General features: G+C 34.6%; 1 protein-coding gene across 5 annotated transcripts in view; it reads right to left on the reverse strand.

Annotated features, from left to right (window-relative positions):
• Nucleotides 1–19589, reverse strand: part of PHF14 (PHD finger protein 14) — a 141275-nt gene that overhangs the window by 33222 nt on the left and 88464 nt on the right. The window contains exon 17 of one of the 5 annotated variants that reach the window (XM_084787247.1): nt 2840–8614. The exons of the other annotated variants lie outside the window; for them this stretch is intronic. Within the exon in view, the coding sequence (XP_084643373.1) occupies nt 8602–8614 (13 nt within the window). The 3' untranslated portion in view covers nt 2840–8601. Of the gene's footprint in view, nt 1–2839; nt 8615–19589 lie in introns of those variants that run through there. 5 annotated transcript variants of the gene reach the window in all.

The raw sequence follows: 19589 nt of genomic DNA on the forward strand, positions 1-19589 counted from the left end.
GGAGATTCTGAAATTAACATTATAATAAATGTGATCTAAATCTCAAGTAAATAAAGTAGAAGAAAAATTAAACAATAACAAAATTTGTAAGGAAATTGTCATTAAGAACATTCTGACAATAAAAAATGTTAAGCGTATATAAATATTAAGATATGAGTAAATATATGTGTGTGTAATATTATATGCAAAAAACTAGCAATCAAAAATTCAATTTTGAATTACTAGAATTAATCATTTATCCAGTAGACAGTTTACTGAAGTCTGAGCTATAATTACTTATACTTCATTTCTGTATTTTTCCAAGTTAAAGTACAGTGGAAATGAACTTTCTAACATTTATAGCAGGCTAACACAACCTACTGCAAATACAATCTTTTTATGTTAAATAACAAAATATTTAACTATATAAGAAGAAACCACTTCAAGGATTGAATATTACTCTCAATAGTTTTGTCAAGTCCTCCCAGTGTACTTGGCATTTCCAGTACTTCTGAGGACATTTTAAATGTAGTACATGTTTTGATAGGCATCTTGCCTATATGATGCACAAAGTCTAAGAAAACTACCATACCTATTCTTCGCTTCAGACAATCTCATCCTGCTGACAGTGAAGAAAAATCTGTATTATTTCAGTGCTTTTAAAAAGAATTCTGCATCAACTGAAATAACAAGACCAAAATTTAGCAACTAATATCAAGATGTATACATCTTACAAAATGGGTTTTATTCCTGAGTTTCTTTGTGCTTTAAATTAAAAAGGAATAGTTTTTTAACTGATAAAATTCTCTTCATTAGTCATTTCTCACTGGTTTAAAGCGTCAGAAGTCAATTAATTTACAACTAAAACACCAAGGAAGGAATTTATTAAGCAGATTGCTTGAGTGCAATACAAACTTACTATTCAATAAACATTGGGAAAATACAGAAAGGAGCTATTCTTATGCATATGATACAGAAAGAAAGAAAACTAACTTTTAAAATGATCACATTAATGAAAACGATAATCTATATTTTTGGTAAAAATTTTGTACCATGCTACAAAAACCTAGCCTTTCAAGAACTAAGTTCCCATTTCAGAACTCAAGAGCCAAGCTATCAATGCACAAGCAAATGTGGGACAGTTAACTGCCATGGTTTACTCATTATTTCTCTACATCTCATTTATTATCAATGAAATAACTGAATGAACGTTTTTCAAACCTCTAACACTCATGAAATGAACTTGAATTATACATTTACTATAATTCCTATTACAGAAGTGAATAAACAAAACAGAAATAATAAATGCTATACATTATACCACTGTTTGAGATAAAGCATCCAAATGTTATTAAAAATTTTTAATGTCCAAATAACTCTTACATTTTAAAATACACTTATACAGCTAATATCAAATGTAAGTTAAGGATGTCATATAGTAAGCCCACAGAATTCAGGGTCTTCCTTCCTCAACTGCACTTATTTACCTCTCAGTAGCTAAAACTTCCATTACACTAAATACTGGGGTACAGAAATCTTTGAAGCAGGACTGTTTCTAAGTTGGTGGGAAGGTTCAGAGTCCTACATAGGATGGGAACACTGCTTTAAGTACAGAGACGATAGTAAGTCACTAAAACTGGATGGAAAATTTATAAAAAATTTGGTTCATTGGGAAGAATACAGAAAATATAATTTTCTCTGCCTTTGTTATTCTAGGATCTTCAGTCTGAATTACATTTGGTGTTATATTACTGTGTCAAAATTCTGTGTTAAAATACCATTCATCTGCTGTTTTGTCTGCTAAGTTTTTTTTTTTATGTTCAGTTTTTCCAGTTCTTCAGGATTCTTGTTTGAAAACTACCAGTCATTGCCTCCTAATACTGTCAGTTTTTTTTTTACAACCATAACTGTCTTAAAGAAACTTACTTATGCAGAAATTAGAATACCAAAAGTATCAAGACTATGCAAATTGACAATGTTTGCAATGAGGCATCTAAAAATACATTAAAAATTTAAACGATCCAATACCTGTTCTGGTATTGGTAGCTCTTTCAGAAGATGCTGTGAAGCATTTGCTCTTTTGAGATGACCTAATTCTTCCTGACACCTTCATCAGGATACATTTCAGGACGTCTTTCTCATGATGGCAGACAATTGGGGGTCTTAGGATAGTTCTCTAAGGTCCTTGCTTACTCACCAGTAAGTAAAAGCTGCAACTCAAAGTTTACATAGCACAAAGCGATGGTCTCTACCCTAGCAACCACCAAAGCCAAGAGAGAGAAAGAAAAACACAGAAATACCCCATTTGAAGTCAATAAGTTTGCCAAGGAAATAATAAATATAAGCTATTCAAAGGAGTTTTACAAGTTAGTTTCATGTACAAAATATCATTAAATCAGTTAAATTGAAACAAAATAATAACTTTAGGTACTGGTAACAATTATATCCTAAATGGTAGAGGTGAAATGTAGCAGAATTGCAAGAATTTGTATTAACTGTGCCCACTGACACATTTCAACTGTAGAAGACCACAACAGTTGGCTGTACCTCACATCCATGCACACCACAGGAATGTTTCTATCAAAACTTAGTAACCAGCACATTTTGTCTATGTGGAAAATTAAATCATTTTTAAAACTAAAAACAAAAACAAAACAAACAAACAAATAAAACTAAGTTTTATATGTTATACCCTAAAAACTATAATAGGGCAAAAAGTTACTAATCAGTTTTATTTCATTTCTATTTATCATAAGTACTTGAAACTTTTTAACTGCAGCAATACAACATACTTAACTTGTCAGAACAAACAGCAAATAAAATGTTTAAATTTTCTAAAGAACTCATTGACCCACAAATGTACTGTGATATAACACAATATACTTTATTAAATAAAACAAATGTATGTAATAAAAACATTATTATACCAATTGCACACTGTAATAAAAAGAAAGCAATAACTTAACCATGAAAAGAGAATATAAAACTAGCATATGAAGGACACGTCTTTAAATAAAACCTAAACTTGATGTTTAAAGAAGTATGTTTTAAGTATCTAATAAATATTGTGCACATTAGACTACAGGGTATCTTAAATTTTACAGTCTAGTGAAATAAAACAAACCCCATTTACAATGTAAAAAACAAAGCTGACCAATTAAGTACCTATCAAATACATGTTCCTACATACTATATTACTGATTGATACATATGCAAATGACAGAGAAGCTCTCTATGGTCCTCTACATATTGACTTATCAAAACATAGACATTAAATAAGCACAGCTCTATTTGTATTAAGATACTTACATAGCATTACAATTAAGTATAGCACCCTAAACAAAGAAGAGAAAATGATTGCTCTTCCTGTGTGCTGTGATCCTCACATTAAGCTGGGTGTTGTGTGGCTACTGACAATGGGGAAATATGAAAAAATATCTGAATTATTTTCTCTTGTGCCTAAAGGCAAGATAAGCAAGGTGCTCAAGCAGGGGTTCTCAAACTGTGGGTCATAATCCCTTTGGGGGTTGACTGACCCTTTCCCAGGGATTGCCTATGAGCATCAGAAAACAAAAATATTTACATCAAGTTCATAACACTAGCAAAATTACAGTCATGAAAGAGCAACAAGAATATTTTTATGGTTGGAGGTCACCACGATGTGAGGAACTGTATGACAGGGCTGCAGCACTAGGAAGGGGGAGGTCCATTGCTCTAAAGGGTTTCATTAGCTTTCATAATGTCCAACTAGTAAGTTCATTTATGGCATACACTAAGTAATTACTTTTTTTAAAACCTAGCTGAAATAAGTGAGTGCACCTCCTAAAGAAGCGATTTATGACCACATGATAAACTGGCCTACAGTAAGAAGTAAAATCTGTGGCTCAGACTTGAAAAGGGATGTGCCGTTTTATGATCACATTGGTCTTGATAACTGTAGATATTTTGTTACCTTAACGGAGTACAACATGCGGTATTCCCTCCAAGTCTGTACAACGCTAAATGAAACCCTGCCTCTGAGACTTGAGAACATTATACTTTTTCACTTAGAACCAGGAGCATCCAGGGAACTGATAGGTTGGATTTTCTGACTTTCTCATTCATTAGTCTTGACTATTAACACTGCTTAAACAAAACCTTACTAGCAATTCAAACACAATTTTAGAAACTAATCATCAATCATTTCAAGTAAATGTCTTAATAATTAGAATAAATATACAGTGAGGCCCCTTAAAAATTTAAATATATGAACTGTCATAAAACTCCACATTCTACCAATGTTATATAATACCTATAAGTACACCATTTTAATCCTTGTAACATTTAACAATTTTAGTGCAAGCCACCTATGTGAGCATTTTTATACAAATTTACTAGAAATGTTTTAATTCATATTTCACAATTATCAGACCAACATTGAACATGTGAACCTATTTCATTAATAATAAACTTGGGATTTCTCTCACATGCCACAGCGAATGAGTAAGTGGTAAAATAGTTTCAAAGTCTTCATTACAGCAGAGTATAGATAAACTGAAATACTATTTGGGAAAAACCAACTACAAGTTCAGTTAAAGAGTAGAATCAATTCATTATCTACATCTGCAACAGCCAGCTTACAACTTTAAGAGTGAAATGGAAAAACAAAACAAAATAAAAAACCAGAATATGAGACAAGGCAATTCGTATGAAAATACACAGTAAGGTCAAGTATCTCTTCCCAGCATGAGAGACTGACTAGACACTCCCATACCTGAAACACGGCTGCTTCGCGCTTTAATAAACTCATCTCCATCTGCTCGAGCCCTTGGAAAGTTTTTAGCACTACAACCTGCTGTGTTCAAGCTCCACATAACTTTGCATTTCCTTGTTCATAATTAACTAATTATACTCCAATCAATAGTGTAGATCCTGACTTTATAATGTAAATCAGATAAGTGAGATAACGGATGGGGGGGGTCAATCTCATTTTACTTGCCAAGCCCAGCATGAGCATTCAAGTTCATTACATCCTATGTGCCTGAACAGCAGTCAATCTTACTGGCAGGCCTACAGAGCATCTTGAGGTGAGCACTTCAGGAAAGAAGCCTACTTCTCTTTTCACTATGAAGAGCTACTTGTACATCCTGACTCAGTTCACATTCCTGACTGCTATCTAAATTTAGAACACGATGCCTCGGAGAGATGGATGCATTCTGTCTTGCTATGCTTTCATATATCTTAAATAAATATCTTAAACAGGTTTCAAAGGTCAAAATTAATTTCAGAAAAGTAAAAATGTTTTGAAAAGTGTTAATGTTTTAGTATGTTGCAGACTCCTGAAATTTTAAACAGATTTTGGTGAAATATTTCAATATTGTAAGTCAAGTAAAACATAAAAACATAACAATGAGGTAGGGGTGTGTGTGTGTGTGTGTGTGTGTGTGTGTGTGTGTGTGTGTGTGTGTGTGTGTGTGTGTGTGTAACATATGTAACTGAGTGCTTAAAGTGTTTCACTATGAAACAGGACTCAAACAGGGAAGTAGGGTAACAAATGTGACTATTATTTGTCAGAAATCTATTTTTATGCCACAAGATATCAGATAAGCATTCAAGAAACACAAAGTATGGTGATAGATAAATGATGCATACACATGTAAACTTAAACTCAATACAGGCTCGGCTAAATTTTTTTCATCTCATATATAACTGTAACTCTCTCTCTTTTTAAACGAAAGAACATTGATATTTTGGGCAAGCAATGTTGCTCTGTTTGTAAAATAAATGTTTAACTGGTTTTTTAAAAATTAAGGAAATTATATTACATATGTTTCAGAAGAAGCTACTTTTCTACAAGACCTGTCTAGAAACAAATATTTCAAAAAATCTAGAGCCTCTTAAAGATATTAAATCCATACTCATTGTAAATTAATACAAATACATAAATGATTATTTTAAACACAGAACTGTATATGAGATGTTCTCAAAGTAATGTCGCTGACCAGCTAAATCAACATTATTTGGAACCTGTTACAAATTCAAATTTTTGGGTCTCATCACAGATGTACAGAATTAGAAACTCCAGAGAGTCAGGGAGAGAGGACATCTGGTCCAGCAGGAGGACAAGACGATGACTGCCACCTGAATCTCAAACGTTCTTCCTGTGCCTCTGACATGTCACTCCATAGCATCCAGTGTGTATTTCACAGGCATTTAATGTCCTTCACAATAGCATGTATGTGTTGGGGGGAAGTAACTCTGTGTGTGTGTGTGTTTGTGTGTGTGTGTTTGTGTGTGTGTGTGTGTGTGTGTGTGTGTGTGTGTGTGTGTGTGTGTGCGTGCGTGTGTTGATCTGCTATTCTGCTTCAGAAGGTGTCCATCAGGTTTTTTGATATAGGGTCTCTCATTGGCTTGATATTAGCCAACCTGTTGGGTGGCTGACCAGTCAACCACAGAGACTCTTCTGTCTCTGGCCCCCATTACTGGGATTTCAAGCCTGTGCCAGCTCTTCACATAGGTATTTGGTTCTCATACTTAAATGGTACTTTAGCACACTCCCTTAAAATATCAGCCCCTTTCTGATATTTCAGTATTTCTTCCATTTTCTATTCTGTGATAAATAACTGCCAAATACCTGAGCTGTCATTCTCTTACATATAGTTATAAGATATAAATTACTTAGAAATATTTTCTTTGATAAAGATTAATTTTCCTCTTTAACAGCAAAAGACTAATTTTCCTTTTTAACAGCAAAAAAACCAATAATGGGCAAAAGTTAATTTTGTTTTCATGTAGATTATTAAAAGAAAATGTTTCATTCTGTTCTCTTCGGAAGTTAGTAACTTTTAAAAATCTATCATGTAGAAACTGTGCAGTTTATATTTGTAACATATGACAAGGAGGTAACATGGGCCTTTTACCAATCTTGGAAAAGCAGTATCTACCAATAAAAAGTAAACGATGAAGAAGCATAACTACAGTGTTCTAATTATAAGCACTGTGGAGGAGCTTTGGCTAACACTGCCACTACAATCACACTACCTATGATTTCTCAGAACCAAAACAGAAACCATAAATTTAAAACTATCCATTCATGTTTTTAACTTATGCTAACACAATTGGTCTAAAGCATACTTCATTTGAAAAATGGTAATTTCCTATTGCTATTTTCTTAAAGTTTGCTGGAGTTTACCAACTTTTCCATAAACTCAGTAATGGTAATTGGTCATTCCTTATACTCAAAAAACATACTGTTTTTCCTAAGGTGTGTGAATATTTTCTTCAGTGCTATAAGATCTATCAATAAATTAACAGTATCTTTATATATCATTTCCTATGTATTTAATCTTACAAAGCATTTTGTCCAATCATACTGTTCCTTAACTACAGATTAATAGAGACACCGGCATTATAATTATCCTTGTATTTGCTATCTACAGCATCGCCTATTTTATGCCTACGGTTTGAACTATACCAAAAGCCCCTATACCAGAAAACATCCAAATCCACAAGGATAAACAACGGAATTTCAGGAGCTAATTTGGCAATTTACATGTACATGTGCATTTCAGTTTCAGCAGTCACTTCTAAATCAGTTTGAGAGTAAGTGGTGCAACATTCAAAGCATTTCTGCTGTTGACCTAAAACTGGGTCAGTAAAGCATGACGATCAAGTGAGAGCTCTGTAACCCTCTGGGAAGACACAGGTGCTGGGGCAGAGCTTTCAGCAGGCAGACTGTTTACCCAACAAGCTCTGTGGCTCCCTCAGGTCACAGCTTCACATTTAAGTTCAAAAGGCAAAAGTATTTGGAACACAGAATGTTTGTATTAAATAAAACAATAAGGAATAAATTTGGATATTTCTGAAAAAAAAAAAAGCCTATAGACTAATACAGATACTACTATTATTCTTGAGCTTAAATTCTAGTTATAAAATGTCCATGCTAACAATAAGTGCTTCCACAGTACTCAAAAGCAAAAAGGTGTAATCTTCATCAGCCTTTCACTTTTGCTGAATATCACAAATAGAAATAACATTTTTTGAGTCGAGTTATTTTCATGTACAAATACATGTAGTAATAAGGTGATGCAGACCTGCAGATCAGTGGAAAGCATTGTCCTTTTATAAACAAATAACAGAGAGTTCAACAACAGGAAAGCACAGAGCAGGTATGTCCCACTGGCTTCCTCTAGTCTTCAGGGAGTCCAAATACTGCATCGTCTTTTGCCAAAGAAGCAAGAGGGAAAGACATTTACGTGCTAAAACAACGCTGACAAGACATTACCTACTGTTGTTTTACTAATGCATACACCAAGTATTTTGAGGACTGGAGAGAGAGAGAGAGAGAGAGAGAGAGAGAGAGAGAGAGAGAGAGAGAGAGAGAGAGAGAGAGAGAGAAGAAAAAATTCTACACAGGCAAATTAACTGCCTTGTCTACCCCATATAACAAACCAATCAATTACATTCTATCCAAACTTGACAAGCAACAGCACTTTTTGCAGTGATAAGCTTATGGGAAGGACAAAATAGCTGTTCTCCTTTAGTTTATACGCTCTATTGAGAGTTTTATCCACAGTTTTAAAATCACACTTATAAAAGGTTTCCGGGATTGCCTCCGAGGATGAGCTGTGGCAGAGTTGGGTCTCATGAAGGGTATCTACACAGTAAAGTGATAAGAAAAGAGCATTAACATTTAAAGATCATAGCAGCTCTGCACTATGTCTTATGAAACATATTAATAACACCACAGTAGATTCAAATAACAGAGATAGAAATCCTCACCCTAAATGCCATGATCTTGGGCAGGTTCTCACTGATTACAAGTGAATATTTTATCATTTGAACACTGAGTTGCCTCCTCTTGTATTACTGGTAATAGTTTTAATTGTCAAAAATCATTCTGTTTTATGAAAGAAGGGCCTAAATTTAATGGAATATATATTTGATCAATTACTATCTTGAAAAATAGTGTGCTGCTTTCATTACAGAGAATGGTAAATTTACCATGCTTGAGAAAACATACAACTCTCCCTCACCCTACAGTGGCTCCCCCGATAAAGACTGAATTTGGAAGTATGGCTAATATAATCTGCTCACTCTGTGTCTTGATTTTGAGAGGAGAAATCATAAGGGATTATAGGTTAGAAGTAACATTTTTTTACTATGGTAGAAACAAAAATTAAACATGTTTTCACATATTTAGGGCTATATAGATAACACAAAAAGTACTACATAGTCACGTCATAAAAATTCATTTTTTAATATAACTATTAGAAAGATGTGTTTAATGCTTCTAAGTTCCACTGAGAAAAAGAAAGTGAAAAGAGGCACACAGAGAAATAAAGCAGTACTGAGGAGAGCTACCATGCCAAACTACACCAGAGACAAGAAAAGAAAACAAACCTCTGCAAGAAAAAGAATATAATGTGAAACAATGGTAAGAGAAAGGCTGTACTTATCAATATACAAGAAACTGGACTCTCTTGACAAATAGCAAACCCTGTGAGGTATATTCATAAATATTAGTACTTCGGGCCCTAAGGGAAGAGCTTTGAGCACACTGGGAATCTGGTAAGAACTCTGAACATTAAACCGTCCTGGAGAAGCATATTCTAGAGGAAGTAACCATTTATAATGAAGTATATTTCACTCTTAATTATGTGAAAATCATGGCGACTAATACATAACTGAAAAAGAATTTATGACTTGAGATAGTCCTTTGCATATGGATACATAATACATCATGTAAATCCATTTTACACTCCAATTAGATTCAAGTTGGTCTTTAACTGTGAAAAAACCAAAAGTTACTTCTGATATTCCCTTTCATACTGAATTTCACCTCATATTCTAAGTCTGTCTAAATTCTAGAATAAGCAGCATAAGTTGTCTTTTGCTGTAACATGTCGTTAAAACTGCAGTATTTTAGATAAAAGATTATGTTTTAACCTAGTATTTACTCCATTTGTACCTAGTAAGCTTCTTTTGAAATTAATATAGAACTGTTTTTAAAGAGTTGTACCAACAAATGAATCAGACACCATAAATGTGTTCTGCATCATGCATTAGTTGTAGTGGCATAAGGAGAGGCCTCTACTCTGTTTGGCTAGGTCACATATGGGAAGAGGCAGGACGCCTAATGACCAATGCACGGCCTTGATAATTAAGATGCCTTACATTCAATACCCTTGATCATACTGTAAGTGTGTGATCTTAGGCAAATAGTTCTCCATTTCCTCCCTCACAGAGTAGGACCCCTATTTGTCTCGAAGGTTATAGTGGGGATTAAGAGAGGTCAATATGGAAAATACCAGCAAGATGACAGAAACGCAGTAAGTAGGACCTGGAAGGAAAGCCAGCCGACCTGTCAAATACTACAAAACTGTTGTGGAAAAGAAGTTTTAGTATTTAACAATCCACACAGATTCTTTTCATATATAATTGAACTAAATTTCACATTGCTGCTTCTGTATCAAGGATCACTCATATCTAAAAGAAGATATGTACATCTCACAGGTCTTACAAGACCTGATGGACAAAGTCCACATAGAGAACAGAGTCTTGGACTGAGAATATAATACAACAATTATTTAGAAGTAACATTCTTTTGTAACTAAGTTATAACACATTATTATTTAGATACTGCAATCCACCAACTCCCAAAACTGTACCTAATCCTACTGCTAAATTCCCATTACTTCTTACATTATTAATATGATGTTTTACAAATTAAAAACACAAAGTCAATATAAATTAAAGCTCCCACAATATGAGTAATGGATAAAATAATGTTCATTTGAATGAATGAAATAAAACCAATAAAGTGATGTATTTAGGTTTCCAACTGGGTTATATTTGTTTGGGGGTTCTAAGGACTGAAGAATTTAAGAGAGGACATGATGAGCCACTTGGAGGCAAACTGTCCTTTCCTGATGACAGCTGTGTCACACAGCAAGAGACTTGAATAGCCGTCTCTAACATGAGTTGTTCTCTGAGGCTCGGAGTCAGCACTGGGAAATAATGCAAGACCTAAGTGAATCTACTTCCACACTCTTCAGGCCTGGAAACTGTTTCTTTTTGGAATCACTAAATTAGAAATGTTACAAAAAATTTTAAAAAGATATAGATAAGAAAATGACTAGAAGTAACTTACTTCAAAGCAATCCACTTGGCCAGTAACAGAACTGGTTAGAGATTCCACCCTGCATGTTTGAGTATGTATCTCTCTGTGTGAACACTTGCTTGTGTGTTTGTGTATGTGTATGTGTACACATGAATATGAATGGGTGAGTGTGTACGTGTGTGTGTGTGTGTGTGTGTGTGTGTGTGTGTGTGTGTGTGTGTGTGTAGCCTATAGGATGAAATCAGGTGTGTTCCTCAATTACTCACCAATGTACTATAATTGTTATTTATTTTCTTGAGACAGAGTCCTTATTAAACCTGTTGTTCACTGACTATACAGGCCATCTGGCCGGCAAGCCCCAGGCTGCTGCTGGGATTACAGGCATGTCCCAGCATACCCAACTTGTATATGGGTGTTAAGAATTAGAAGTCAGGACTTCATCTTTACATAAGAAGCATTTTACTGGTTGAGATCTCTCTCCAGTCCTAAGGAGAAGCACTCTTGCTACAAAATTAATATAATGACTGATGTATATAATAAATAATCTTCTGTGTGTCAATTAACAATATAAATATATTACAATGGATAATGAGTTCAAAATTAATCTCTCTAAATGGATAAATTAGTAAGACATTTCATTGTTTAATGTGCTTAAAACCAAGATTTTTCTTATTTACAGAAACAGCATATTTAACTATGTAAAGGGAATATGTGTATGTAAACCATATACAAGCTTTTGTGATTTTTAAATGTGTCTTCTCTGCGGTCATCTAATGCGATCATAAAGAATTATAACTACTGATAACATAAAAACATGAGTCACACAAATTTACTGACAAGTTTAGGTTTCCTGTACATTTTTAAATTATACAGTAACTATTAAAACGAAGAGTGTACGTTAAAATTAATACTAAATATGAGGGGTAGTGTAGTCCTTCTACATGTCCAACAATTTCATCAAATGAACCTGATTAGAAAAATTAGGGGGAAAAGGCATGGTAAATGAACATTTTGCTTTTAACCCCAACATTTTTAGAAACCATAATAGGAACAATGCAGTGGCAGCTGGGGTGCTTTCAGATCTAATTGTTAACGTGTGAAAACTGAAGATCCCTTTCCCAACATTTACTAACAGAAACGTACTCTAAAACTCACTTTAAGTATAGGATTCCTTTATGGAACTGTTTGCTTTCTAATTCCTTCTTCAGACTCCAGTCTTTTGAAGATACACCAGAAGCATAACATTAATTCTACAAATGTTGACTTTAAATCACAAAGCATTACTTTATAAGAAGGAAGGCAGGTCAAAAGGAACAAGGAAACATTCTTAGTGGCAGAGATGTTGAAAAAAGGTTTTAGAACAGTAATGGGAAGAACCCAATATTAAACCCTGCGTTCTTCTATGCTATAAACATCCTTTGTCCTAAACTGTTCAATAAGCATGCAAGGCAGCTTTAGAATAAAGACATTTAGAGAATGCACGGAAGAACTGCTGGTCTGGTGAGGCATGACAAGGAAAAACACATGACCTGGATAGCAGCCAAGACACTGGGGGAACTGCCTCAATGATTTCAATACATAGAGCTCCAATATTGCCCATTTTATTGGGCAAAAGAAAGACCCAGAGGCTATAGGAAATGGTGTAACAGAGCTACTGAACTCAGGCAAAGACTGGCAGTAAGAACGAAAGCATTCTCCATACTGACTCCCAACACTGATTAAACAGTGAATTAAAGTTCCCCTCCCTTTCCCTCCCCTCACATCTCTGTCAGCATTTGTCATCAGCTGTTTATTGATTAGAGCTTATTCTGACTGCAGTAAGATGAAATCTCAAAGTAATTTTAATTTGCTTTTTCCTAACCATTAAGAATGATCAACATTTTCTGACCTATGTCTTAGCCATTTTTATATCTTCTTTTTGAGAACTGTCTGTTCAAATCAAGAGCCCACTTTTCAACTGAGTCATCTGATTCATTGCATTTGCATTAGTACTTATTATTGTTTCTTTGTATATTCTGAATATTAATCCTTTATATGATGTGCAGCTGCCCACTCTGTGGACTTCATCTTCACTTGTTTCTTTTGCTGCACAGAAACTTTTCAAGTTTTTGAGGTGCCATCTGTGAGTTGTTGGACTTAATTCCTGAGTGAATGGAGTTCTATACCAAAAATATTTTCCTGCACGTCTCTATTGTGTAGGGTACCACTTATGTTTCCTCTAGCAATTCCAGCGATTCAGGTTTCACATAAAGTCTTTGATCCATTTGGAGTTCCTTTCTTTTCTGTTTTTAAATCGGATGACAGAGTCAAGTGTAGCTTCATTCTCCTACACATGCACATTCAGTTTTCCCAGTACCACTTGTTCAAGATCTTCTTTTCTCTCTATGCAACCACTATGGAAACCAGTGTGGGAAATTCTCAGAAAGATAAAGATTTACCATATGATTCACGTACACCACACAGGGGCTATGTGGGGAACACGGCAAAAACTGGAGCAGCAGACTTTAACTGAGGGGAGGGATGGGAGGACACCACAAAGCAAAAGGGAAGGAGGAGAGATAAATATCATTAAGAATGGCTGAAAAAGTCATGAGGAATATATTACTTTATGTTTACTTAAAATATGTATTATATGAATATATGTAAGTTTATGAGTAGACACATGTATCTAGATTAAAATAATTTACACTAGATTAAAATAATTTAAAATATCTAAATACATTCTCCTCCAAATTCCAGTAATACATGTACACATACATGTTTATATGTATGTACGTATATTGTGTGTGTGTGTGTGTGTGTGTGTGTGTGTGTGTGTGTGTGCCTAAATATATATTGCATTTTTGGTAGTTTGAACAAAACTTTAAAAAACGTTCCTACTCACTCCTTTTTAGTATATTTAATTAATAAAGCACATTTAGAATAATTTGATATTCACAGACAAAGTTTGAGTAAATAAAAGCCCTGATTTAGACATACTTTTTCAGCAAAGACACACACACACACAAACATATGTACACACACACACACACCCCACCACCACCACAACAACAACAAAAATAACAGGACCACATGCTAAAACAACAAAGTAACAGGAATCAACAAAACTGTTCATTGATATCTCTCAACATCAATGGTAAATAAGATCTATCCTTTTGCAACATTCAGGAAAAACACCTTAAAATTTCAGTATCTAACAAATACTTGAAATAAAAATAATCAGAAGAAAAAGGGAAGGACAGTAAATACTTAAAGAAAAAAATTCACCAAGAGGCGATGTAATTCTTAATATCTATGCCCCAAACATAAGCACACCCAAGTTCATCAAAGAAACACTATCACAACTTAAAACACATACTGACCCTCATGCACTGATAGTGGGAGACTTCAACAATCCACTCGACCCAATAGACAGGTCATCCAGACAGCAAGTACACTGAGAAATGCTGAAACCAACCAACACCATAAACCAAATGCCCTAATAGATATCTATAGAACATTTCACACAAACATACAAGAACACACTTTTTCTTAACACCTTATGAAAATTTCTCCAAACTGACCACATACTTGGACACAAAGCCAGTCTCAATTGATGTGAGAAAATTGAAATAACTCCCTGCATCCTATCAGGCAGCCTCAGATTAAATCTGGACATCAATAGCAACAGAAACAATAGAAAGCCTACAAATTCATGGAAAGGAAACAAATCTCTACAAAATGAAAAATGAGCCAAAACAGAAATTAAAAAGAAAATTTTTAGAATTGAATGAAAATGAATACACAATATACTCACATTTATGAGACAAAATGAAGGTAGTTATAAAAGGCAAATAATAGCACTAAGAACTTAAGTGGGGTGGGGGGGGGGGAAAGAGAAAAGATACTGATCTCATACTAGTGACTGAAGAGCACTTCTGAAAGCTCTGAAACAGAAGGAAACACATCCAAGAGGAGTATATGGCAAGAAATAGTCAAACTCATAGGTCAAGTCAATAAAATAAAATCAACAAGAATTTAAAAATAGAATCAATGAAACATACAGTTGATTCTTTGAGAAAATCAGTAAGACTAACAAAACCTTAAACAAATTAACTAAAAGGTGCAGAGAGAATATCCAAATTAACAAAATCAGAAAAGAAAAAGGGGACATAATAGAACTGAGGAAATGCACAGAATCACGACATACTTTAAAATCTGTACACCACATAATTGGAATATCTAAAAGAAATGAATAATTTTCTCAATTCATATAATTTACAAAAGTTAATTCAAGATCAGATAAGCAATTTAAAAATATCTATATCTATAGTGAAACAGAAACAATCATTAAATGTTTCTTTAAAAAAAAATCCAGGTAAAGATGGGTACTGCAGAATTCCATCAGACTTTCAAGAAGAGTTAATGTCAACACTCCTCAAATTATTCCACAAAACACGAACAGAAGGAACACTGCCCAATTAATTTTAGAACACTGTTATTCTGACTCCCAAACCATATAAATACAGAACAATAAAGAAAATTGCAAACCAAATTTCCTCATGAACATAAGTGTACAAGTCTCAATAAAATATTTCCAAACTGAATCCAAGAACACAGGAAAAAGACCATTCACCAATATCAAGTACGCTTCACCCCAAAGATGCAGGGATGATTCAACATACATAAAATCAACAATCATAATCCACCATATAAACAAACTGAAAGACAAAAAGCACATGGTCACCATATGAGATGCCAGAAAAGCCTTTAAGAAACTCCAATAGCCCTTCATGATAAAAGTCCTGGAGAGATTAAGGATACAAGTGACCTACCCAAACATAATAAAGGCAGTTCACAGAAAGCTCAACACCAACGGGAAATTAAAAAGAGAGAAATTCAAAGCAACTCCCCTAAAACTAGGAGCGAGATAAGGTTATCCACTCTCTATATACCTTTTTGATAAAGTACTTTGAAGTAATATATTTATAGTATTGCCAGAGTAATATGACAATTCAGTGGAATCAAAAGGGTACCAATAGGAAAGGAAGAAGTTAACATACATTTATTTGCAGGTAATATGATAGTATACATAAGTGAACCTAAAATTTCCACTGCAAAACTCCTACAGGTGACAAACACTTTTGGCAAAGTGACTGGATTCCAAATTAACTCCTATATAAAAATGGCAAATGGACTGAGAAGGAAATCAAGAAAACAACATCCTTCACAATAGCCTCAAGTAATATAAAATATCTTATGATAACTTTAACCAAGCAAAGTAAACAAAGGCACATAACCTTCATCCTACCACAGAGACACTTGCTCAACCATGTTGTCTTATTCATAATAGACAGAAATTGGAAACTTAGATGCCCCTCAGCAGAGAATGGATGAAGATAATGTGGTACATATACACAATGGAGTATTATCCAGACATTTAAAAAACAGCATCATGAATTTATAGGTAAAGTGCTAGAACTAGAAAAAAAAAGTTATTTGTAGAAAACAAAATATGTTATTTATTCACTGATATGTGGATATTAGAACCACCAAAAAACAAATACCGTCACCAAGACTATAGGTTGTTCTCTACACACTGAAGACAAAGCCCCATTGCTGAGGTCAACATTTAAACAACTTATTGAACATAGAGAAATCAACCTGGTGCCTACACAGATCCTTCACTCTAGTCTTTTAGTGTGTTTGGTACAGGAAAAAACTCTGTAGGCTATCAAAGAAGAAACATAAACATCAACCAAGACACAATGAGCTCCTGATCACAAGATTGATAGTGTAATGGTGGCACAAAGCTCGTGGGATTAATTAACAAGAGTCTGACTTAATTTAAAGCCCACTCCTGCCTGAACCCATACTCGGCAATGTTTAGGTGACCAAGAACCTGAGACAAGATTGCCCAGAGTTTTAGGGTAAAACCAAGTACTACTGTTTTAAAATACTACTACTACCCTCACAACCACCACTACCATCACCAATAATAATAATAAGACAATAAATTTGACTCCTAGTGACATTCTGCTGTACGTATAGATCAGTGCTTTACTCAGAAGTTTCCTCCTGCAGCTGACTGCCATCAAATACAAATACAGAGACCTAAAGCTAGATGTTATACAGAGTGAGACACACTGGTACATTCAGCACTAAATGGGATGTCTCCATAAAATCCCTCCCCACAGAGTTCAGGCAACCTTATGAAGGAGGGAGCAGAAAAAGTGTAAGAGCCAGTGGGGATGAAGGACACCAAGGAAGCAAGGCTGTCTAACACCATACTAACAAAGCCCGTATGAATTCAGAGACTGAGAAAGCAAGCAATGTACCTACACAGGTCTCCAACAGATGGAGTCTTAGAGCTGAAAGAAGTGGCTACGTGCCCCCAGGTCACAAACATGAGGACAAGTTCTAGAAGCTTTGCTGGACAACATTTCAAAGACCGATGGCTCCCCAGCATGATCTTTGGACATCCAGAACAGCTGTTGAGGCTTTGCTTGAAAAGTTCCAAAGATCCCTAGCTGATCACCACTGCCCTTAAATATTATGTATGGTCCAGGTGTAATTTTGCCTAAAAATACTTTGAAATCTGCTTTTTCTCCTAAAACTACCTTTCTATTTCTCACTTTGAGTCCAACCCTAATGAAATATACACTGGAAAACTTTTTCCCATAGAAAATGTTGAAAGAAGGCATCTGGCAAAAGGCATCTCAAAAGACAATGAGATAGTCTTGGCTGACTATTGTGAGCAGCCAAGCAAAAACTGCTTGAAAAGAAAGTTAGGACCTTTACATAACAGTACTTGGTTAGATATTGTTAGCTGTAGAAAAATAAAACTTGATTCTTTAAAATCTGTTCTGAAAAGAATAGAAGGTGAGCATGGAACGTCATGATTTACAGATATTTTACAACATTTGGCAGTTAGCCTAAGCTTGGATAGCACACCTGTTGTTTTGGGCCTGGAAGTAAGTCAAAATTTTCTGTGTTAAGGACATTTAGTTTCTATGTCGCTATGACAATCATGTAAACACAATGGCTTTAGCCAGAGGAAATTTATGATTAAATATTCTTGAGTATTGTTTAAGAAATAATAATCAGGTCATGCTGACTATTGCTTCAAAATTGATTGACTTTTGCTATACGCTTTATTGTAGGTTATACAGAATTGTTTGTATTTCTTTGTTAAATTGTTTTGTTGATTTCTAAATGCTCTACTGATTGTAAAAGATGAGAAAATCATGATGTAACCTGTAATTTAAAAAAACTGAATCGCACTTTAAATAAAGTACTGGGGTTGGCCAAGAAGACAGCAGAAGAGAAATAAAGTTCTCCTGGACTAGAAGACCTTTCAGTTTGCAATGCAATTTATGTCTGAGCCTAAATATTTCTTTTCCCTTCTGTTCCTCCATCTCTCCTCAACAATTAGTTCTCCTCTGACTAATTGTTCACCAACAGCTGTTCCTTTAACCAGCTGTTCCTTGCCTGCTCAATTTTCCCTACTGAGGAACCACCAAGACTTTCTCTTCTTTGATCTCAAAGCTGGTCTACAGGAACCCACCTCCACTGCATCTCTAAGCCTGAATTGATAACCACTTGCCAATGAAAATTTAGTTCCCTCCATGGTCTCCCCAGGAAAATAAGTTACTCTTAAGTGTAGGCTCCATGCCCAGTAGTAGATGGCCAATAAAAAATGAACTCAAAGGCATCTATGGAGATTCCTTGTCTCATAACATCCTGAGACAATTCCTTTCATTATTATTATTAAAAAGATTCTTCCTTTTATTTTTTCATTTATCTTATTCTCATTTTTATTTATTATTATTTATTATCATTGTCTTGGTTGATGTCTGTGTATCTTCCTATCATCACCATTGTTATTATCAGATTACTCTTCCTTTTATTTTTTATTTTATCATATTTTTTAAATTTTTATTTATTTATATGTTTTTCCCTTCTCCTCTTACCCTGCAGGTCCTTTGTGGCTATATTTTAATTTCCAGTTTAGTGTTTTCATTAGATTCCTGAGTGTGAAAACAAGTGAGTCTCTTTCTCTTGGGCTTTTTTCCTTCTGTTTGTTCATGTTGTCCAATTCTGATGTCATTTATTTTAGTATTATTATATTTTATATTATTATACCACAGAAGCCTGTTTATTTTCTAATAGGAGAGGATGGGAGGGAAGGTGGGGTGGACGTAGGAATAGAGGCAGGGCAATCTGTATTCAGGATATGTGTGTGGGGAAAATATTTTCAATAGGAGGAAAAATGTTAAAGCCTGTATTTTTAATTTTCAGTCCTTTAATAGTAAAAAGACAAAGGCTAAAACAAAAACAGAAGAAAAGACAAACATGCATAGGCAGTATGTACACTGCACTAATTCCTTTTTTTGTCTTTGTTTTGTTTTGTTTTGTTTTGGAGACAGGGTTTCTCTGTGTAGCCTTGGCTGTCCTGGACTCACTTTGTAGACTAGGCTGGCCTCGAACTCACAGAGATTCGCCTGCCTCTGCCTCCCAAGTGCTGGGA

The sequence above is a fragment of the Acomys minous genome, assembly GCF_964271855.1.
Source record: "Acomys minous genome assembly, chromosome: 6".
Classification (NCBI taxonomy): domain Eukaryota; kingdom Metazoa; phylum Chordata; class Mammalia; order Rodentia; family Muridae; genus Acomys; species Acomys minous.